Source organism: Dreissena polymorpha, chromosome 1 (genome assembly GCF_020536995.1).
Source record: "Dreissena polymorpha isolate Duluth1 chromosome 1, UMN_Dpol_1.0, whole genome shotgun sequence".
Classification (NCBI taxonomy): Eukaryota; Metazoa; Mollusca; class Bivalvia; order Myida; family Dreissenidae; genus Dreissena; species Dreissena polymorpha.
In genome coordinates, this window is record NC_068355.1 from 7,189,802 (window position 1) to 7,214,595 (window position 24,794).

General features: G+C 39.1%; 1 protein-coding gene across 2 annotated transcripts in view; it reads left to right on the forward strand.

The window, feature by feature from the left end:
* The window catches only part of LOC127869930 (helicase domino-like), a 112,602-nt gene that overhangs the window by 30,690 nt on the left and 57,118 nt on the right, over positions 1-24,794 (forward strand). For both annotated transcript variants that reach the window (XM_052412598.1, XM_052412590.1), the window contains 10 exons: positions 5,958-6,144; positions 6,460-6,657; positions 14,620-14,734; positions 14,989-15,102; positions 17,488-17,562; positions 18,417-18,638; positions 19,843-19,967; positions 20,735-21,063; positions 22,526-22,728; positions 24,174-24,343. In XM_052412598.1, coding sequence (XP_052268558.1) covers positions 5,958-6,144; positions 6,460-6,657; positions 14,620-14,734; positions 14,989-15,102; positions 17,488-17,562; positions 18,417-18,638; positions 19,843-19,967; positions 20,735-21,063; positions 22,526-22,728; positions 24,174-24,343 — 1,738 coding nt within the window. The remainder of the gene's footprint in view (positions 1-5,957; positions 6,145-6,459; positions 6,658-14,619; positions 14,735-14,988; positions 15,103-17,487; positions 17,563-18,416; positions 18,639-19,842; positions 19,968-20,734; positions 21,064-22,525; positions 22,729-24,173; positions 24,344-24,794) is intronic.

Genomic DNA, 24,794 nt, shown 5'->3' on the forward strand with positions numbered 1-24,794 from the left:
TTCGTTCACCATCAATAGACGGTGTGTTGCGTGAAAGAATTACGTTGATATCTCCAAGGTCAAGGTCACAATTTGTGTTTGAATGTCAAAAATGGCCATATATGAGCTTGTCCGGGCCATAACTTTGTCGTTCCTTGTCAGATTTTAAAATCATTTTGCACATTAGTTCACCATCATTAGACTGTCGTTCCTTGTCAGATTTTAAATCATTTGGCACATTAGCTCACCATCATTAGACGGTGTGTCACGCAAAATAATCAAGTCAATATCTCCTAGGTCAAGGTCACAATTTGAGTTTGCAGGTCAAAAATGGCCACAAATGAGCTTGTCCTGGCCATTACTTTGTGATTCATTATGAGAATTTAAAATCATTTTGCACACTTGTTCACCATCATTAGACTGTGTGTCTTGCGAAAGAATCACGTCGGTCCGTCCACCAGATGGTTTCCGGATGATAACTCAAGAACGCTTATGCCTAGAATCATGAAACTTCATAGATACATTGATCATGACTGGCAGATGACCCCTATTGATTTTCAGGTCACTGGGTCAAAGGTCAAGGTCACAGTGACTTGAAATAGTAAAATGGTTTCCGGATGATAACTCAAGAACGCTTATGCCTAGGATCATGAAACTTCATAGGTACATTGATCATGACTGGCAGGTGACCCCTATTGATTTTCATGTCACTTGGTCAAAGGTCAAGGTCACAGTGACTTAAAATAGTAAAATAGTTTCAGGATGATAACTCAAGAATGCTTACGCCTAAGATCATGAAACTTCATAGGAACTTTGATCATGACTGGCAGATGACCCCTATTGATTTTCAGGTCACTAGGTCAAAGGTCAAGGTCACAGTGGCTCGAAACTGTAAAATTGTTTCTGGATGATAACTCAAGAATAATTAGGCCTAGGAGCATGAAACTTCATAGGTACATTGATCATGACTGGCAGATGACCCCTATTTATTTTCAGGTCAAAGGTCAAGGTCACAGTGACAAAAAACATATTTACACACTGGATTCCACTACAACTGACAGCCCATATGGGGGCATGCATGTTTTACAAACAGCCCTTGTTTTCTAATTGAAATCGAGGTCAATTTTACACAAGGGGGTTAACAACACACATTTTGAATTGTCTCCCTTTATCAGACTATTTTCCAACTGAAAACCTGCTTTTGTGACAATTATGTCCCTTGTCATACTGTTCAGGTTTTTTTTTTGGCCTGATTTTATAGCCGAAATGTTCCCAATCCCAAAAAGTATACTTTTTTCCCAAAATGTGGCAAAAAAATCCCAATTTCCAAAAAAAAAAAAAATTATTATTTTTTTTTTTTTTTTTTTTGAAAGAAGTCTTATGTGTATTTTATCTCAATTTTAATTCAAATACATCTAACAAAGTTTTATATGATTTTGTTCTTTTAATTTGAATGATTATAAAGGGTTATATCAAATTTAGTATTTCCCTAATCAGTGGACTTTTCGTGTGGAAAAAAAGGCTAATTAATTTATTTTCCCAATTTCATGAAAATGCCGATAAAATTCCCAATTCCAAAGCCATGGGCTATCTTCCCAAAAAGGGGAAAAAAAACCCTGCTGTTCACCAGTTGAGAATTTGGAGATTCTGGCCTTGTGACTACAAACGCTATTGAAGTGCTTTTTTTGTCCATCCCAATGTAAAAAAAATAATCCCAAATGACTGCATACTATTCCAAGGAAATAAATACATCCCAGGGGACAAAAATATTCATAAACTGCACTTGTCCTGCAGGACGAGTGCATTAAAATTTTCACTCGTCCTGCAAACACACGCACTCGTCCTTCAAATATGTGTGAAATAAAGATTGCAAAGGGCTGATATGACTTATAAAATTTCCTAAAGTATATCACTGCTAAGCAGTGAAATAAGTTACTTTATTTATGAGGAACACAAAATAAATATTTTTTTCTAATGCTCGCGTGCTTACCGTTTCGGACGTTTTAACATCGCCCCCGCCCCCTTTAAGAACGCTCGTATGGCAGACATTTTTCAAACGAAATTCAGACTGGTTTAAATCTGGTTTTAAACCGTACTTCGCGCTTAAATAATTCTTTAAAAGTCAATACTAACAGTGACTGCAGACTGCAGTCGCATGGTTCCCTGTCAACATGTACGCGCAAAGCTTACACCAAAAAGCCAATATTTACTCGGGACACAAGTCTCGCATAACAACACGCACCTGCTGTTTAAAATTTACAATTACAATTTCCGGTTCATTCGCATTCTACTTTCGGAATAGATATGCTTTTAGAAAATGATTTTATTAAATGAAAAATAGTCTTACTGGTCAGAAAATTCATTTTTAACATCAGCTTTTTAACCAGGTTTTCCGAAGGAAAAAACTGGTTATTAGATTGGCGAATGCGGGCGGGCTGGCTGGCTGGCTGGCTGGCGGGCTGGTGGAATAAGCTTGTCCGGGCCATAACTATGTCGTTCATTGTCAGATTTTAAAATCATTTGGCACATTTGTTCACCATCATTGGACGGTGTGTCGCGCGAAATAATTACGTCGATATCTCCAAGGTCAAGGTCACACTTTGAGTTCAAAGGTCAAAAATGGCCATAAATGAGCTTGTCCTGGCCATAACTATGTCATTCATTGTGAGATTTTAAAATCATTTGGCACATTTGTTCACCATCATGGGACGGTGTGTCCCACGAAAGAATCACGTCAATATCTCCAATGTCAAGGTCGCCACGACTAAAAATAGATTTAAAAAAAAAAAAAAATACAAAGGGGGTTAATTTTTTTGGTCATTTCAAAAGTTCAGTTTGAGTTTTCTCCCTTTATCAGATTTTTTTTTCACAATGAAAACCTGGTTTTGTGACAATTTTGTCCCTTGTTTTCACTTGTCCTGTAGGACGAGAGCTTTAGGGAAATTCACTCGTCCTTTCAAGATTTCACTCGTCAATACGAGCGGACGAGTGGAATTTTTGTCCCCTGCATCCCAATGCTTCATCTCTCATCAAACTCTTGTAGTTGAGCCTAAGTATATGATAAAGAAAGCATTTTTATCCTATTTTCATGCCCCCCGGATCAAATGATTGGGGATATATTGTTTTGGGCCTGTCTGTCATTGTATGCGTCTGTCCCAAAACTTTAACCTTGGTCATTACTTTTGCAATATTGATGATAGCAACTTGATATTTGGCATGCATGTGTATCTCATGGAGCTGCACATTTTTAGTGGTGAAAGGTCAAGGTCATCCTTCAAGGTCAAAGGTCAAATAAAAATCCAAAGCGGCGCATTAGGGGGCATTGTGTTTCTGACAAACACATCTCTTGTTTAAGTACTGTGAAACCATTTATTTTCGTCGGCACAAAATTTCGCCCTTTTCATAAAAATGACTATTTCGTCCGCTCTTAAATTCGTCCATTTCTGGTTTTGAAAATAAACAACAAAAAACGTCTGATTTGTTTGTAATACATGTAATACGCGGTTGCGAAAAAATCGTGCTGGGGAAAGAGAGGTGACACTTGGTAGTCACTTGCAGGAGGTGGGCCTTGCCAATTAGCAAGTCTGTTATTTTAGGTGATAGTAACTGTCCCTTATTATTTTATGTCATTGACACGTTCTTTGTTATGATTAGGGGATAAGTGGGACTGAATAATCGTTAACGAGTGTTTTAAACAACGAAGCCAATTGCCAATTAGTCTTTTTCCATTACTATCACGGTCAAACTGATAACAATCTTACCTTTATCGGCGCCAATTAGAGAAGGTGCGAACATTATGGGTTATAATTAGCGAAAGCAAATTAATTTGGTCATATTTCATTAAAGTTTCAAGCGTTTTGCATCGTAAATATTTGAAACCAAACAACCAAACACAAATAAAAATGTTCTTTATTAATTTGTAACAAAGCGCAGAATATATTTCAGTCAGGTGTTGATCACACATCGTCATATTTTAATTGCGTTTAATAGTACTGTCTTTAATCCGGATTCGCCGCGTGTAGGTTGTATAATCTGCAACACCCCTGAAAAACACAATACACACAATGGGTAATAAAGTTGTTAACAATTAGCGCTAATCAACACTATTATACCTAAACGAAGTCGACGCATTCGATACAGCCTTATTGCATTCGCGTTTTACAGGAAATGTCAGTTGTCAGTACACTGTATAATGAACACCCCTTTGTGTCAAAACCGGATTTAACTTGAGTGTGAATAGTCGACTGTTTCATGTTCTTTGTATCAATACCATCTGTGTATCTGTATTATAAGTAAACCAGTCAACAAACAAGGTGCGCTTCCGCATATGGGTATTCGGACATTCGAAAAATTGACGTACGGTTTAGCGTTCACGCCGTCGAACGCATTAAAGCAATATAACTCGTTTTTTTTTTCATTATTTCTTTATTTGCAAAAAATACTAGTGGCTTATAACTTACATGGCAATCTTTTTTTCTCGCATTTTGCGAGTGTGCGAGTGTTAATTTCGAGCCCTGTGTATATGCGTGGATTACGCTGGATTTAAATGCCTCATGCCTACGGTAATTCAGTCTTATTTGTTTCAAATATGGGACATGATTGTTCGTTAGGATCTTGAATTCGTCCATCGGTCGAAGGACGAAAAAGGGAAAATTAATGTCGGACGAATAATAATGGTTTCACAGTATTTTTTAGCTACAGTTAACATCCACACAAATTGCTAATTCAAGCCAAAACAACACGATTTTTCAAAATCCTTAGGAACCCAGTCCAAGCACAAATGGTTGGGGAAAATATTGTTTTAAATCACAACCATCAAAATATTTGCCAATTAAATGTTTGTCATTTTTGAGTGTTTATTTTATATAGTTAAATAGATTAGTTGAGACTTGAAATCGAAGTTATGTTTGTAGTTGCGATTCTAGATGTATGTACTGTCACAGGTTTGTAACGTCCTGCAGCTTTATGATTTACTTCTAGTAGTAAATGAACATAATCTTTCATTAAAAGTAATAATTAAAAAGGAAAGATATTCACCTTCATTGATGTGATGTATCACATTGATTTTTATCTTTCCTATAACAAATTCAAACTCAGACACTGACTACAGTTTTTGCTGTAACCAGTCGCATTGTTTGAAACATAAGTTTTGATTAATGAAAAACTTATTTTCCAAAGACTTAAAATTGTTTCAACTAATCTTAATAATTGCCCAAGAAATAAATAGCATTCACAGTTGACATTAGCTGTGTGGTGTGAGCTTTCTTGGGAGAGAAATTGGTCTGGTTCATCCATCTGGTAAGGCTCATCAGCTTGCTAGATCAGTAACCACAGGCACAGTAGCAAGATAATTAGATTTGCAGAAATTTTGAAAGATATAAATTATTACCAGTTATTGGCTAACATTTTTTATCCTATTACCAGAGGAAAATAGATAGTATAACAACGATCGTATAAACATGGGCTTTATACTATCGCTATTTTTAGACCATGGTTTTCCGATCTCTATGTTAAGAACACTATATGTTTCAATGTGACGTCATAGCAAATGATGACGTTGAAGTAAACAAACATTTCGGAATCAACTTGGAAAACCAGCGCTGTTTCTTTGAATTTTAAAGTAGTTTTACACTTTCTGAACGATAAACGACCACAAAATAATAGGATAAATAGAATATTATGTGAGTTTTGGATAAAGATCAAGTTTATCATGCTCGGCACGAACCATGTCAGCTACATCGGTTCTAAGCCTCGCATGATAAACTTGATCTTTATCCAAAACTAACATAATATTCTCTATGTCAATTTGATGAATCATCTGAATTATAATTTGCTCTCTTTTGGTTTTGGTCATGTTGGAATAATAATTATTAACATAACCATCATGCTAAGAGTTTTAATTTATGAATGAATTTCTGCATGTTTTTTCTTTGTCACATTTATCAAGCAGAATCGTAAAAATTCCTGATTGCTTACAGGACGAAGGAGACGTTGGCCTCCGGCCATTTTATGAGCGTCATCAACATTCTGATGCAGCTGCGTAAGGTGTGCAACCATCCCAGTTTGTTTGACCCCAGACCTATCATCTCCCCTTTCCAGATGGAGGGCTTAGTGTACCACACTGCCTCACTGGTTCTGCAGGTCCTGGAGTATGATCCATTCAAGGTGCGACTTGTTGTCTCAAGTGAATTAGCAATCATGTGCAACTCTAAATTATTTTTTATATATACTTGTAAAATGTTGGACATTTGATTCTTAATTTGGTATACACTGTAACTGCAATATAATGGGAATGACAAGGTCCAAGCCACAAGACAGCGTTATAAACGGATTCGTGTTATCATTTCTGAGCACATTCATTCATACATTATTGCATTGTTTTGTTGTCATTTGCCAAAACATGCATGTAAACGCTACTGTATTGATAACTGTATACGTAATGTTTTTCCAATGTACATATAAATCCAATGTTACTTCCAGAATATTGAGCTGCATAAGTACCCGGGCCTTGCTGAGATGGAGCAGGATCTGCCAGCCTTCATTGCGCATCGCGTGAGGAAGCTGCAGACAGGCTGTCGACTCATAGAGGAGATAGACATCCAGCCCTCACCCACCCCCAGACCTGCACCGGGAAAACTGAAACAAAATACTATTAGATCTGTATCTCCTGCACAGCAGGTACGTCTGGTTTAACTCTAGAGGCAGTGGCTTTTATAAAATTTAAATAATAACTTAGTTTTAATATCATAAATACGTTACCTGTTATCTCTAGCTTACCCCTTTCCAAGGGAGTTATTTCATCCGGAAAATATTCAAGCGCTGGGAATCGTCCACCTCTATAAGAATCCAAATCAGGTTAAACATAGTACAATGCAACCTAACAGGAAATCAAGAACCACAACTCATCTTTCCTTTCTGGATAAAACCATGTGCACGCCTATTTTAGGCTCAGGACTTATGTGTTCTTTTCACTGTGTTTTTGTCGGAGTTTAAAAGGATAAAGTTTATTTATCTTTTATTTGTATCATTCGGTTTATATTTCTATACTTTTTGTTGCAGTAATTGTCATATTTCTGCTTTTGCTGGGTTTCTTTGTTTGCATCGTCGCTCATGTACATGACGTCATGAGCACGTGAACCACGAGGAATTCGTGCCTATTCCCCAATAAGTAATTGAGGTCAATTGGACAGCGTTCTTTGTGTTTACATTTTGTGGTTTAACTTTTTATTTGAATTTATAATCATTAATTTGTCTTTTGTAGGTTCTTTCTGTTTCTTTTATTTCAGAATGAACTTACAGGATAGAGGTTCTTGTGGTCATATCAAAGCAAGGTGGGATTCCCACGATACTTGCTTGGCATGTACCGGTTGCACATTTAATAACAAATGTGCGGTTTGCGATTTGTGGGCTTACGACGTATGGACAAAAGCAGGTCGCCGGAGGACGTCGATCAGCCGCAAACGCAACGAACCTCCATCCAACGTTGATTACCCGGTGACTCCACTGGTCAAGGATGACCAGCGGTTTTGTCAGTCACTGGGTACCGGGCAAGATGGTGTTGTTGTCAGTCGATCGTCATCAGATCTTATGACTCACACCATGCATACCGGGGACATTGATCGTGGAACGACTGGATCAATGTCAGACCACATGGCAGCCGCCATTCTACGGTCTTTGTCCGGTGACGTAACCGGTCATAATATGACCGGCCGGTCACCGGTCCGGTCATGTCACCGGTCTGGTCCGGTCATGTCACCGGTCCGGTCACCGGTCAACAGTCATCAGTTAGGCCTGCCACCGATAACACCAATCGCCGGTCAAGAAGAACTCGGTCTTCATCATCGGCGTATTCTTCTACATCCGTTTCGTTGTCGAATACATCGTCTTCATCAAGGAGTGGACATCGGACACGCTCTTCTTCGTCGAGCAGTTATCATCGTTACGGCGCTCATAAGCGATCACGTCGTCACTCACGGAGACGGTATACCAAAAAATCTCGATCTCATCGCAGCCGATCCACATCTCGACAGCGCAGCCGATCCAGATCTCGACATTGCAGGAAACGAGGACGTCGGCAACGTTCACGTAGACAGCATCGGACTTACCATTCGTATAGTCGTTCACCATCGTATTCCGTTATGGAATCGCATGTTTCCATGCCAAATTTGTCGGTTCCAACGTTGACTGCCACACGTATTGCATCTTCAGGAGCTCATCTCACTACTACGGCGTCAGTGTCAACACCACGGGTATCATCTACCGTATCTAGTCGTGTACCCCCTACAGCTACCCTGTCGAATCCTGATACACTATGGATACAGAATTCGGCGGGACATTTTGTACCGGTCAATGCTGATAATTTACCATCTTCCGGTTTACATTATCAGTTTACTGACGTCGGGGATGATCATTCGCTGTTACCAGACAATTACAATCCGGTACAAGATATTCTCACTTCTGTTCCTGCTGATTCTATACAAACCGCTGGTGTTGTAGAGAGTGAGGCTGATTCAGATGCAAAATCTAATGTTGAGACGGATCAATATTTAGCTCCGATTGGTCAGATCTATGAACTGATGTTTCGTACTCTTGGTGAAGATTACTGTCCAAGACCTGCTGAACTGTCTTCAAATGGCGACAATTTCTGTGACAGAACAACTTTTTCGTACATTTGATCCCAACAGGGTTATTAAGTCGACGGCTCGTCCTGACCCGCGACTTCCCATTGGTTCTACTGTTCTATCTGTTCTTCAATCATTGGAATCAGCTAATAAGACTATTCCAAAACGAGGAGAAACATGGAAAATTCCTAAGGAACTGGCTGATCCAAAACACCAGGAAGGTAGTAAAAGTTACAAACCTCCTGTACCACATGCAACATCTGGGTTGGATTTTTCAAAACTTCCGGTTCCAGATCCGGACATTAGCAAGCTATCTCTTGTAATGCCAAGTGGTTCCAATTCAGTTTCTGTTCCGTTTTCAATGTTGGAAACTTGGGAAATGAGGGAACGTAGATCATTAGGTTTGACTAACCAAATTGACTTTATGCTAGCGACAATTTTACAAATGGTGTGTGATTGGTCGGAATCTGTTCCGGAGGAACTCCGTGATTTGTTAATTCATCTCTCACGGACCACACTGGCCTTATCTCACACTTCTGCTTCTTCAATGTCCGAGATGCTAAGGATTCGTAGAGATCTTATCCTTACTTCTTTACCTAAAGATTTCCTGTTGGAACCTGGTATGAACTCGCTCAGAACAGCTCCTCTCACATCAGGGTTCCTTTTTGGTGGAAGGATACAAGAAGCAATCACAGCTGACAAGGATGACCAACTTCATGCTTCTTTAGCTAGAAACAACTCTGGACAACGCCAAGGGGTCTTTAAGCATCCTGCTTCTAGGCCACCAGCAGTTCCAGCATTCAAGACGGCTAAGAGAAATAACCTTTTCTCTAAAAAGCCTTCTTTTAATCCACGGTCAGGTCCTAATAGGCAGTCTTCCTATAACAGACCTTCTTTGTCACACAAGTCTTCTAATAAAGATTCTGGGAAAAAGGGCAAACCCAAGCCGGGACAGAGGAATTTCAAACCTTCTACCGGCAGGGGCGCACCTCCTGCTTATCAGCCCTAGGTCCCTTCCATTTCTACTGCCACAACCTCCGATGCCGGAAATACCAGTCGGGGCCAGACTTTTTCACTTCTCAAATCGATGGCTTCAAATTACTTCAGACGCATGGGTTCATTCTCTTGTGACAAAAGGCCTGACTTTTCAATTCGAAAAAAGGCCTCCACTTTCTCGCGTCCCTATAGAGCTGGTATCTCGGCATCCACATATTCCAGAGTCCATTCTCGGGCTCTTGGAAAAACAGGCGGTAGAAAGGGTTCAAGATCCTTATTCTCCAGGATTTTACAGTCGTCTTTTTCTTGTTCAAAAGAAAAATGGTTCCTGGAGACCAGTAATAGATTTAAAAGTGTTCAACATGTATCTCCTCAAACCAACTTTCAAAATGGAGACTCCTTTCATACGGGAATCCATCAAACCCCTGCACTGGGGGGTGTTTTTGGATCTGGAAGATGCTTACTTCCATGTTCCTATACATCCCAACTACCGGAAGTACTTGCGATTCGCCTTTCAAGGCCAAGTCTACCAGTTCCGGTCTATGCCTTTCGGGTTGGCGACAACCCCACGAGTTTTTACCAAACTAATGTCAGCAGTCGGATCACACCTCAGAGTTCACGGGATTATTCTTCTTCAGTATTTCGACGACTGGCTCTTACACCAGCTCGATCGTCAATTGCTTCTGTACAACCTAGAATTCTCTTGGAAGGAACTCCTCTCGTTAGGGCTCCTTCTCAATGTAGACAAATCAGACCTCATTCCTTCACAGGACTTAACGTTTGTGGGAATGAATTTCTTGACCCACATCAATCGGGTCAGAGTGTCTATTCAACGTATATCAGACCTTCTGATGAAGGTCAACTGGGTTTTGTCCCAATCTCATATAACAGCTCAAGAATTCCTCTCTCTCAAGTTGAGTCAACGGTATCCTGAGCTCAGTAGCAGACTTTGTGCAGTTGGGACGTCTCTTCCTACTTCCTCTTCAGCACTATCTCTCAGCTTGTTGGAAATGGTCTCCAGGCAATCTATTAACACAGATTCCAATCCTTCCCTCCTTAAGGTTTCATCTTCAGTGGTGGCTAGACGAGGAGACTCTGTTGGCAGGAGTACCCCTTCTTCCTCCGCAACCGTCATTATATCTAATAACGGATGCGAGCAAGGAAGGGTGGGGAGCTCACCTGGAACCTCTCAGTCTGATAATTTCAGGGTTGTGGTCTCATCAGGAATCTCACCTACATATCAACAATCTAGAAATGCGAGCAGTATTTCTAGCTGTATCTCATTTCCAATCACATCTTCGAGACTCTTGTGTGATGGTGTCAACAGACAACACATCTGTGGTGGCTTACATCCAGGCACAGGGGGGAACACATTCTCAATCCCTGTATCTGGAAACCAGAAAATTACTTGTTCTTTGCAAAACATTCATCTGCTGGCAAAATATATACCAGGTCGCCTCAACGCCCTGGCGGTTTGTCTCGCAAACACCAGTTACTTCCATCGGAGTGGACATTTCATCAAGAAGTGACCAACCAGATCTTTTTCAAGTTCGGTTATCCCCGTGGGACCAACTGGACGCTTACGCCTATCCCCCACCCATTCTAATACCCCAAATATTGGGGAAAATCAGGGTGAGCTCTTGCAGGATACACAAGATCTTGGTTCAACGATCTTCTCAGTCTCCTGTACGATTATCCCAGGAATCTTCCTCACAGGTCAGATCTTCCGTCTCAAAGCGGCAGACTACATGCGGACCCAAAAATGTTCCACTTACACGTCTGGCCGTTATCAGGCAATCTTTGCAGAAGAAATGTTTTTCTGTCAGGGCTTCAACCCTCGTTGCTTCGGCAAGGAGAAAATCCACCAGAGCAGTCTATGATGCTCGTTGGAAACTCTTCTCCAATTGGTGTTTTCGAGGGAAAATTAATCCCCTCAATCCCTCTGCTAGACGAATAGCGGATTTTCTCATTTATCTTTTTGATGATAAGAAACTTTCTCTTAGTTCCATCAAAGGATACAGATCTATGATTTCGCATACATTGGCTTTCACTAAGTCTTCACAAGTCTGTGCTGATCCAGCTATTTCAGAACTTGTTCGAGCTATGGAACTTAGTCGTCCTGTATCTCGTACACTTGCTCCTAAATGGGATTTAGCTTGTGTGCTCAGTCTTCGAATTAGCCTATAAGCCCGAAGCCCGAGTCGATTCTTGGGCCGGTCGGTCGATCCTAAATGCTTATAAAATAGCCCGATCGGTCGATTAAATATTTGAGCGTCATATCAATAACCTGATTTATACGCGTTTTTAAGAGGCACGATTAAATTCGCTATTTAAATGCCTAAAATAACGCTATACGTTTTAAAGAATTGCATGAACACATGCAGCCGCCATTTTTCTAAACTGTCGTGTAAACATCCGGGTGTGTTGCTATTTAAAGTAATGATGCAATTGACGCCCAATCGAGATGAGGTTATTCAAACTGAACATGCGTAGATCACATTCCGGGATGTTCGCGCATTGGGCACTTCGTAATGTTTGAAAATAATGAACAATCTAAAAGCGTATTTAATTTTAGAAGCGTTTTCCGAAAATGTATTTATAATTTATGAAAAATGGCAAAAGGAATTTTTCAATAAAATAAAAGAGTCTGTAAGGGATATTGTACGCATTGCAGGGCAAAAACACCAACTTTGGGGAAAGGGCTACAGCCTTTTTTTCGGGGAAAAAAGGACACAATTTTCTGGCTTTGGGAAATGAAAAATACTGAGGTAGATTGGAAATTTAGAGAAAAATGCATGATTTTAAAGAAATTTCTGTATGGTAAATGGCCATTTTGGTTAAGGGGAAGAAAAAGAGGCCCCTTGCGAAGAAGGGTTATTTGGCCCTGCATTGGGTTAAAAATAAATTGATCCTTATTACAGTTAGATTTCCATGTGTTTTAATCAATTATTCTTGCGTATTAGAAGACGTTTTTTCAACTAATTATTAATAATTGTAGTACTTTCGTTTGTTCTGTAATCTCGTTCTGCTACGTGACCTACATGTACTTTGCTACTTATAATCTGTTTACGAATATATACAATACTTTTCACGGTTTACACGTGCTTATCAAAACATCGGGAGTAAATTAAAGAAGCAGACATCGTCACTTGGTAGATTGGGCAATTAACACACCCAGTGGCCTTTTGTTCTGAAGCCACATTATGTAAACGACAATTCAGAAATTCACCGGCGATCGTCCTAGTAATAATACGATAATAATCAATTTGCTTTAAAAACAAAACCAAACACCGGTCAAACTGATTAATGGAATCATCGAATGAGAACATGTGTAACAATAAAGTTACAATAAACAGCATAATTATCTGGTGCATTTTGTATAAAATGCATTTCAAAAGGAAACAGAATACCCTTAAATACTGTAATCACATGCATCTGTTTTTATTAATGGAAGTAGATTTTCTGCTTGTAAATAACTATTTTGGTGTTCCTGGCCAAAAAAGTCATAAAATTTATATTGACCTCTTTGGGCTATTGAACATGTCTTCGGGCTATTCAAAATTCCATCTGATTAGCCCGAAGGGCTATTTGGCTCAAATATTTAGCGTGAAGACTGTGTGTGCTAGGTTCGCTTATTAAGGCTCCCTATGAACCTCTTGATCAGGCTTCATTACAATTCCTAACATGGAAGACCGTTTTCCTTCTTACTATGGCTTCAGCCAAACGGAGAAGTGAAATTCATGCTCTTTCTATCGAGGATAGTCATCTTTGTTTTGACTCTTCTGATGGATCCGTTACATTGTTATGTCAGTCAGGATTCCTTGCTAAAAATCAACTCCCCTCTATGGCTTCCAAACCCTTCAAAGTTCCAAGTCTATCTAGAACTTGTGGACATGAAGATGATGATAGACTCCTTTGCCCGGTCAGGGCTTTGAAGTTCTACCTTAAAAAGGTAAAGTCTATTCGAGGTTCTCGCAAGAGACTTTTCATTCCATTAAAAGGGGGGGGGGGGGCGATGTGTCTGCGGCTTCTATTTCTCGTTGGATAGCCTCCACTATAAGGAAAGCTTATTCTTCTCTTTCATCGAGGGATTTATCCCTGTTTAAGATAAGACCGCATGAATTAAGAGCTCTTTCGGCTTCGTGGGCTTATATTAATCAGACCCCACTATCTGAAGTGCTTCAAGCTGCTTTCTGGAGGAATCCGACCACCTTCTCCTCTTTTTATCTTCGTTCTCTTGAGTGCCAACAAGACAATTTATATAAGTTGGGTCCTCTTGTAGTGGCTCAAACTGTAGTTTCTTCTATGGCGTAAGTACACTGGTGCCATCCGAGAATTAAGTACTATACTGTACTAACAAAGATTATAAGAGGACGTGATTCTACTATCTCTGGCTGTAAACCCTCTATATGGGTTCTGCTGTGATGGGAAAAAATATGCGAACCTTCCCGCCGCAGCTGCAAAATCAGCTAGAGATAACAGGTAACGTATTTATGATATTAAAACAAATTTTCTTAAAGTAAAATTCATTTTAATTATTAAATACTTACCTGTTATCGGTAAGTCCCACCTCCCACCCCGCTCATCGCCTTTTTATGTTTGCGTAAAGGAAAGATGAGTTGTGGTTCTTGATTTCCTGTTAGGTTGCATTGTACTATGTTTAACCTGATTTGGATTCTTATAGAGGTGGACGATTCCCAGCGCTTGAATATTTTCCGGATGAAATAACTCCCTTGGAAAGGGGTAAGCTAGAGATAACAGCTAAGTATTTAATAATTAAAATGAATTTTACTTTAAGAAAATTTGTTTTAAATGCTGGATTTTACATTATTTCATGGAAGTTTGCAGTATGATGAAATTTTCAAAGTGACGGGCGGACATAATAATTATGTTGAATGTCACTTCTCTGAATGCATATTAACTAAATAACTATGCAGGAATTGCAAACTATCTTTGTATTGCACGGCTTGATATCATTATGGATGACTTGAGAATAGCACTGATGTGTGTCTTGTATCCACAGCCTGGCCTGGCGTCCCCATCTGTCCCTAGTGGAGCAGAGTCCTCCGCTGTTGTACACTCCATGCCTGTCAGTACCGCACAGACCCCTTTACAGTCTGCAGTGCTTTCAGCATCTGGTAAGGAATTGGTCTTAATCTTAATCACAAGATCTGGTTGAATAGCTCACATTGGTCAATAAGTATTAAAAAAGGAGAAGTTATTAAAAATGTTGAGTAATTGAACGTAAGATGTGAATAAATCTTGTAAAATGTCAATTTTTTTTAATGTGAAAATTGACTTGATTGAAGAAGCCTCAGCAAACCCTTGGTACTAAGAAAAACAATTTTGATATTCCAAAATGTTATTTTTATAAGTTGTTGCTACTTTTCAGGTGAAACTAATGGATGTGCTGTGCCCACTTCTCAGCCAATCAGTGTGCACATTCAGCAGACTGAGCTAGGGGCCAGGCTTGTTGTTCCATCTAGTCAACTTGCACAATTGCCAGGTAAAAACCTGTGACAATTCATGTATTTATTATAAAAATTAGTTTATCATGCGTTTTGATTTTAATGCTTATAGTGTTTTTGTGTGTGTTTATGCCCCTTTTTCGAAGAAAAGGTGGCAAATAGTGATCGGACTGTTCGTCTGTCTGTCTGTCCGTCACACTGTGCGTTTAGGTTTTGAAAAATGCTCATAATTTCTATGTCACTTGAGATATAACCTTCATATTTTGTTTGCATGTGTATATGGACAAGGCCTTTCCATACTCACAAAAATTTTGACCCCTGTGACCTTGACCTTGAAGTTAGGGTCCGCGTTTAGGTTTCGAAATCTGCGTTTAGGTTTTGAAAAATGCTCATAACTCATATGTTAACTTTTTAAATCAATATTTCAAACTGAAACTTGTTTAATTTTGAAACCGCTATTTATACTTTTTCGGCAGTGACGTCAATGACACGTGACGACCATTAAAGTAAAAATATCTATCAATGAACGTTATATGAAATGGCGGATTTAATCAAGGAATGAGATGCAAGCGTTAATAACAATATTATATAAATACAATGACAAAAACGTAAGTTAAGCAATAGGCATCGGATGAAATATATAAATATGATGTTTATGCATATTGTGAATAACAATTTATTTTAATAATAAGCATTTTAATTTAATAACGAGCGTTTGTTTACGCAAGGCTTTGTATAACGGAATGGGTGGGGTAGCCTAGCACTTCATAGGTACATTGATCATGACTCGCAGATGACCCCTATTGATTTTGAGGTCACTAGGTCAAAGGTCACGGTGACCGGTAATAGTAAAATGGTTTCCGGATGATAACTCAAGAACGCTTATGCCTAGGTTCATGAAACTTCATAGGTACATTGATCATGACTCGCAGATGACCCCTATTGATTTTCAGGTCAAAGGTCAAGGTCACGCTGACCCGAAATAGTAAAATGGTTTCTGGATGATAACTCTAGAACGCTTATGCCTAGGATCATGAAACTTTATAGGTACATTGATCATGACTCGCAGATTACCCCTATTGATTTTCAGGTCACTAGGTCAAAGGTCAAGGTCATGGTGACCTGACATAGTAAAATGGTTTCTGGATGATAACTCAAGAACACTTATGCCTATGATCATGAAACTTCATAGGTACATTGATCATGACTCACAGATGACCCCTATTGATTTTCAATTCACTAGGTCAAAGGTCACGGTGACTCAACTTATAAAAATGGTGTCCGGAGGATAACTCGAGAATGCTTACGCTAGGATCATGAAACTTCATAGGTACATTGATCATGACTCGCAGATGACCCCTATTTACTTTCAGGTCACTAGGTCAAAGGTCAAGGTCTCGGTGTTTTGACACAGTAAAATGGTTTCCGGATGATAACTCAAGAAAGCTTACGCCTAGGATCATGAAACTTCATAGGTACATTGATCATGACTCGCAGATGATTTTCAGGTCACTAGGTCAAAGGTCAAGATCACAGTGCCAAAAAACGTTTTCACACAACGGCTGCCACTACAACTGACAGCCCATATGGGGGGGCATGCATTTTTTACAAACAGACCTTGTTCGTAAATTTTATTTAAAAGTTTTAAGTATTTGTTGTAAGTTTACAATTAAAAAAAAAATCCCATTTGTAGTTGGAAGGAAGCGATATTTTCTAATCATAATTAAACGTGGCCCAATTCCCCCAAAATAACTGGCTTCTTATTTAATTTAAAGCTCTAAGCCTTATCTAAGCTTCTTTTTTTGTATCGATACATTGATCATCTTAATAAGCTACTTCAACATGTGCTGAAATATAATGATGATACTAAAAGTGACGGGCGGACATAACAATTATGTTGAGTGTCACTGATCTGACTGTATTGCATTTTATCATATGAGCCTTGTTCTGATAAAACTGGGCTTGTACAGGTTAATCAGGGACAACACTTACCACCTAAACTTGATTTTGGTAAGGAGGGACTTCCTTGAAACTAAAAATACCATAAAAGCGGAAAGTGTTGTCCCAGATTAGCCTGTGCGGACTGCACAGGCTGATATGGGACAACACTTATCGCACATGCATAATGACAAGTTTTCTCAGAACGCGACTCATTTTATCATTTGAGTTCAGGGTTCTATGTCATATTGCATCAATAAGTCTGTTGAATGATTCAAACTGAGAAATAAATAGCATACACAGTTATCAATAGCTGTGTGGTGTGAGCTTTCTCGTAGAGTAAATGGTCTGTAACATCCATCTAGTAAGGTATCAATGTCCTTGCTGGACCAGTGTTCTGCTGACACAGTTGCACAATGTACTGCACACACCTAAGAAGACTTACCAATTGCTTCTGTAATGCATTGATAGGTTTTTCTGTCCAGGTTTCATCCAGCTGGTTCAGACATCTGCAGGACAGACTGTTTCAATTACAAACACGCTGTCTAATACAGCTATCGGTAAGCAGTTATTATGGTTTTATTATTTAATTTCACGTATTGTAGCATAAATTATGTTACATTGGGGATGCAGTTGATGTTAAGAATAAAAAGGGTAATACTATTTATGGTTGTAATGACAACATTGCTATAAAAGTTTCATGCTCATAATGATGGGTGCACTATTTTACTACGGTTTTGTAAACAGGGCATATCCAACAAAACATGGCAGTGCTAAAAAACATTGGGATTGGACTACCAGGACTGACTCCAACTGGTATTGAAGGTTTTTTGAAAAAAAGAGTTATGTAGTTATCAATACCTATCTAATCAAAACATTTTTAACCAGGTTTTCCTATGTCGTTCATTGTCAGTTTTTAAAATCATTTGGCACATTTGTTCACCATCATTGGACGGTGTGTCGCGCGAAATAATTACGTCGATATCTCGAAGGTCAAGGTCACACTTTGAGTTCAAAGGTCAAAAATGGCCATAAATGAGCTTGTCCTGGCCATAACTATGTCATTCATTGTGAGATTTTAAAATCATTTGGCACATTTGTTCACCATCATGGGACGGTGTGTCGCACGAAAGAATCACGTCAATATCTCCAATGTCAAGGTCGCCACGACTAAAAATAGATTTTTTTTTTAAACAAACTTACAAAGGGGGTTAATTTTGTTTCTTCATTTTAAAAGTTCAGTTTGAGTTTTCTCCCTTTATCAGAATTTTTTTTCACAATGAAAACCTGGTTTTGTGACAATTTTGTCCCTTATCTGTGATTTTTGTTAGAAGAATTGTGTTCAGGTGTTGAGCTTTTAAGATGTATCAAAAAATGTATGAAATCTTATATGTCTGCTGTGGTAATGTTTCAGTGAATGGCAGTCCAGTGGTGACGATGGCAAGCTCCAGTCTGAAGACTGTAGTATCGAGCACTGTGAGCCAGGTGAAAATGTCCTCTGGCATACAGGCCGGGGTCCAGTCATTTGTACACCTACCAGCATGGAATGGGAGCCAGCCTCAAAAACCAGTCTTGAGGGTGTCACCACTCTCTGCACAGCACTCCACAAGTGCAGAGGGACTGGTCTTCTCAACAGGTACCAACAAAATATACACGTGAGATAGGAAAACAAGTGTTGTTATCCCCCGCCAGAGGCGGAGGGATATTGTTTTGGCGTTGTCCGTCCGTCCGGCTGTCCTTCCGTCCGTCCGGCACTTTTGTGTCCGGAGCCATATCTTGGAAGTGCTTTGGCGGATTTCATTGAAACTTGGTATGAGTATATATATGCATAAGAGGATGATGCACGCCAAATGGCATTGTACAATATCTGTTAAAAACAGAGTTATGGCCCTTTGTATCTTGAAAAAAAGCCTTTTACTATAGGCACTTTTGTGTCCGGAGCCATATCTTAGAAGTGCTTTGGCGGATTTCATTGAAACTTGGTATGAGTATATATAGGCATAAGAGGATGATGCACGCCAAATGGCATTGTACACAATCTGTTAAAAACAGCGTTATGGCCCTTTGTACTTGAAAAAATGCTTTTTACTAAAGGCACTTTTGTGTCCGGAGCCATATCTTGGAAGTGCTTTGGCAGATTTCATTGAAACTTGGTATGAGTATATGTATGCATAAGAGGATGATGCATGCCAAATGGCATTGTATACCATTTGTTAAAAACATAGTTATGGCCCTTTGTATCTTGAAAAAATGCTTTTTACTATAGGCACTTTTGTGTCCGGAGCCATATCTTGGAAGTGCTTTGGCGGATTTCATTGAAACTTGGTATGAGTATATATCTTGCGCCAGAGGCGGAGGGATATTGTTTTGGCGCTGTCCATCCGTCATCCGATTTGCACCCATCCTCAAACAAAGCATATGTTGCGGGGGATATCAATTCTACGAATTTGCTTGTTTTATTTGCCAATAGCTGAAAACAAATACAAATTAGCATTCTCCAAAATGAATCATGCCTGACTGATAGGATCTGTATCCACTCCACAAGTGCTGATGAAATACACAGCTTAGCTGTATTGGATTGATTACCATGCCCTCTTAAAGTCAATCTTTCGACAAAACTGTTCACAGAAAACAATGTTTTCACTAGATAAAGATAATTTAATTCCCTCCGAGTGCCTGAGCAAATTCTTATCTTGCCTTGTTGAGCTGGTTTTTTTTGTGCTGACACTTTGATTACAGTATTTGCATAATTAAAGACACTGACTCAATGAACACAATATCAAATTTTATTAAAATTACATACCAGTTAATGTTGATGTGGAATTTCCTGTTGTTTTTAGCATTTGGGGCCTCCAGCACCAAGCTTGTGATGTCCACTGCTGGCAAACCAATCACATGTAGCGTACAGATGTCACAATATTTAGACAACAAAAGGAAGCATCACAGCAAACACGATTATTTTTTGGTTTGTAAAGGGTTCTTAAAATCATTTTTTGGTCGCCCCATCTCCACTAATTAACTTTGTTGATTTGCACATGTAGGTGCGGTGATTTGACCGTTGTCTATTTCTGTTCAACATGCAGGGAAGTCTATAACCTAAAATCAACCTATTTGGCATGCAAGATTTTTGTTGAATAATGCCTTAAAGGGACTGTTTCATTAATCTGGTTGATGGTCCCTTTAAGATGACAGGTTGGATTTCAAGGTCTTGGGAACTTGTGAATTGTTTCTGCCCAACATTTAAAGAACGGTTAAATTATTATCCAATTGGATGCTGGTAACTATTGAGGAAAAAGAGACTTAATTGTGATGTTTAATGCAAAGGTCACAGAGACTTGTAACATAGAGTGTTATTTCAACCATCGCTTCATGTTTCCATTACAATATGCATTGTTCAGTTACTGTCAGTGTTGTACTCTATACATTAGTGCTTAAGCAATTACTTCTGTTGTCAGCATGTCAGCAATATTTCTATTTTGTGGATAACAGAAAACACTATGATAAACTTACTATGGTAGTTGGCTGTCCTGTATGGATGTACACAAGTCACATGCAGAAAGTTGTGCATGTTTGTCTGTTAGCAATATTTTGGGACTTGTCTACTGTGACAATTGTACCAAATGCTGAAATGTCTGACTGATAGTGTTAATGGCTTTATTTCACCTTGAATGAAGAAGTGTTATAAGATCTTGTTTCACATCAAATAGTAGTTGGTCTGTCTTGATTTTTCAGGATGACTTGTTCGACAAGCAGCTGTGTGCACGGCAGCAGAGACTGAAGTACATCTCTCAAACAAATAAACTTCATTGTGAAAAGAAGCCAGTGTATGGACAGGACTTGTGTGATGCTGTTAACATTTTCAAGGACCCGTTCTCAAGCAAAATGTACAAGCACAGAGACTTGAGCAAGTGGCACGGCCTAGGTCATATACATTGCCATTGTGCTAAATTGTGCCACAATCCTTCACACCCAAAATATATATGGAACCAAACTGCCGTGCTTTCAGACATTATTCACACTCCAGAACAATACTTAAAGGAATTGGAAGATATTGTTGAAAGGTTTGTTTACGATTTTGATCCAAGGATGCTTTAAAAAAAGTTAGTATATAAATCAATGTTCTGAAGGTTAAGGTAAAGAATGATGATTTTTAGCTCACCTGTCACGAAGTGACACGGTGAGCTTATGTGATCATGTGATGTCCGTTGTACGTGTGTGCGTCTGTCAACTATTTGTTTGTGTAGAAAGTAGAGGTCACAGTTTTCATCCAATCTTTATGAAATTTGGTCAGAATGTTTATCTTGATGAAATCTGGATTGGGATTGTATTTGGGTCATCTGGGGTCAAAAACTAGGTCACTAGGTCAAATGATAGAAAACCTTGTGTAGACAATAGAGGTCACAGTTTTCATCCAATCTTTATGAAATTTGACCAGAATGTTTATCTTGATGAAATCTGGGTTGGGATTGTATTTGGGTCATCTGGGGTCAAAAACTAAGTCACTAGGTCAAATAATTGAAAAACCTTGTGTAGACAATAGAGGTCACAGTTTTCATCAGATCTTTATGAAATTTGGTCAGAATGTATATCTTGATGAAATCTGGGTTGGGATGTATTTGGGTCATTGGGGTAAAAACTAGGTCACTAGGTCAAATAATAATAAAAACTTGTGTAGACAATAGAAGTCACAGTTTTCATCCAATCTTTATGAAATTTGGTCAGAATGTTTATCTTGATGAAATCTGTGTTGGGATTGTATTTGGGTCATCTGAGGTCAGAAACTAGGTCAGGACCTAGTTTAATGAGTCAGGTGAGCGTTTTAGGGCCATCATGGCCCTCTTGTTGTTGTTTTTCGCCTCTTTAATGACTGAATGAGTGAAATCAATGCTCAATGTGTATCGTGGTGTATTACAGAAATTGGACCTCGTCATCAGCATTTTATTGGAGTTACAGTGTATTAGTGATATCACAGGGAATGATCATTTTCAAGCCACAAGTTATTACAACAACTTTGCTATTTGTTGCCATCCATACATATTAGTTGTAGTAATGGAGGCAATGTAGTAATGGAGGCAAGAGTCACCACAGTAATTGTATGTTACTTTGGTGCTACTGCGCTCGTAGAGAAAAATCAGTACTTTTCCCCAGCCTTCTCTGTTTAGAGTGGTTGGTTTCCAAAAGCTGAGACACTTCAAACTCACAGTACACTTTGGCTATGGTATAACCTTATTTGTTGCCATAAATACATATTACTTGTACATAATCGAGGCAAGAGTCACCGCAGTAAATGTTTGTTACTTTGGTGCTAATGCGCTCGCAGAGAAAACATCAGTACTATGCCCCAGCCTTTTCTCTATAGAGCGGCTGGTCGCCAAAAGCTGAGACACTTATTTACCTCACCATGTAATGTAGAAGCTTTAAGATTGATTCCTTATTCAGGAGATAAACATGGATATTTTTTGGGGGATCATTATCAGTATTGGAAAAAGAAATTAAAAACACCTGTGAATGTCCCATTTACAGGTTTGTGTTTGCCACCCCGCCTGTGCAATCTACACGGATACAGATGCATGTGTCCCACCCACCACCTTCTTTCCTACAAGAGCAATCCAGGAGGGTATCTGTGCTCCGAAAAGAGCTCTCTCCAAAGACTGCCAACTACCACAAAATCAGTACAAAGATGACAGTCCAGTTTCCAGAACTTCGGCTCATTCAGTATGATTGTGGTATGTATAGCTGTCTTTTTTATACCCCCATTATCATTGGTAATGGGGGCTATATAGGAGTCACTTTGTCGGTCTTTCTGTCGGTCTGTCCAGAAATTTCATCCGATCTTCACCAAACTTGGTCACAAGTTGTATCTTGATGATGTATAGGTCAAGTTTGAATATGGGTCATGCCGGGTCAAAAACTAGGTCACGGGGTCACTTAAGTGTGTTTTAAACCGAAAGTTTGTCCGGTCCATAACTATGTCATTTATCGTTAGATTTTAAAATAACTTGGTGCATTTGTTCACCATCATGGGATAGTGTGTCAGGTGAAAAAAGTACGTCCATATCTCCAAGGTCAAGGTCACACTTGGAGTTCAAGGGTCAAATGCTTGTCCGGGCCATAACTTTATCATTTATTGTGAGATTTTAAAATCATTTGGCAAATTTGTTCACAATCATGGGATGGTGTGTCGCGCATTACGTCAATATCTCGAAGGTCAAGGTCACACTTTGAGTTCAAAGATTAACAATGGCCATAAATGAGCTTGTTTGGGCAATAACTGTCATTCATTGTGAGATTTTAAAACCATTTGGCTCATTTGTTCACCATCATTGGACGGTGTGTTGCGCGAAAGAATTACGTCAATATCTCCAAGTTCAAGGTCACACTTTGAGTTCAAAGGTCAAAAATGGCCATAAATGAGTTTGTCCGGGCCATAACTATGTTGTTCATTGTGAGATTTTAAAATCATTTGGCACATTTGTTCACCATTATTGGACGGTGTGTCGCGCGAAAGAATTACGTTGATATCTGCAATGTCAAGGTCACACTGCGAGTTCAAAGGTCAAAAATGGCAATAAATGATCTTGTCCTGGCGATAACTATGTCATTAATTGTGAGATTTTAAAAATACCTGGTACATTTGTTCACAATCATTGTACGATGTGTCATGCGAAAGAATTATGTCGATAACTCCAAGGTCAAGGTCACACTTGGAGTTCAAAAGTAAAAAAATGGCCATAAATTTGGACGGCATGTCATTTGAAAGAATTCAAGAGTTCAAAGGTCGAAATGGCCATAAATGATAATAGCATTATAATTCTTAAAAATCGCCATAAATTTGATTCTTTTGTTTTGTGAAGACAGCATGCAAAATAGTCTTGTGTCAATGCGGCATGTGGGGGTATACGTCACGTCTGTGACAAAGCTCTAGTTTCATCTGCAGTGGCAGGGGGGCATTTTAGTTGTGTTGATTACAACTTGTGAAGTTATTGTGCAATTATTATCAATACAGGTTACTTGGAATAAGATAAGTCCAGTTTTTATTAGTTTATGATCGATCAAATCCAAAGGAACATGTGCCCTGTCAGATCATCTTGCCAACTTGTAAATGTATTTAATGTAAAGCTGATCACAATTTCGAGGATCAATTTAACGAATTGCCCGATATCTTCTCCAGGTAAACTTCAGACACTGGATATATTGTTGCATCGGTTGAAGACTGGAGACCACCGTGTGTTGATCTTCACCCAGATGACCCGCATGTTGGACATCCTGGAAGCCTTCTTGAATTACCATGGACACCGCTACCTCAGACTGGATGGTACAACCAAAATAGAACAAAGACAGGTTGGTATTTATGGGTATTGCATTAATTTACAATAAAAAAGCCTCCTGTACAAACTAATGTATGGCTCCTGTTGAATATGCCTTTATATAGCTTATAAACCCCCGCCAGAGGCGGAGGGATATTATTTTGGCGTCCGTCCGGCACTTTTGTGTCCGGAGCCATATCTTGGAAGTGCTCTGGCGGATTTCATTGAAACTCCGGATGAGTATATATATGCATAAGAGGATGATGCATGCCAAATGGCATTGTACACCATCTGTTAAAAACAGAGTTATGGCCCTTTGTATCTTGAAAAAATGCTTTTTACTATAGGCACTTTTGTGTCCGGAGCCATATCTTGGAAGTGCTTTGACAGATTTCATTGAAACATGGTATGAGTATATATATGCATAAGAGGATGATGCACGCCAAATGGCATTGTACGCCATCTGTAAAAAACAGAGTTATGGC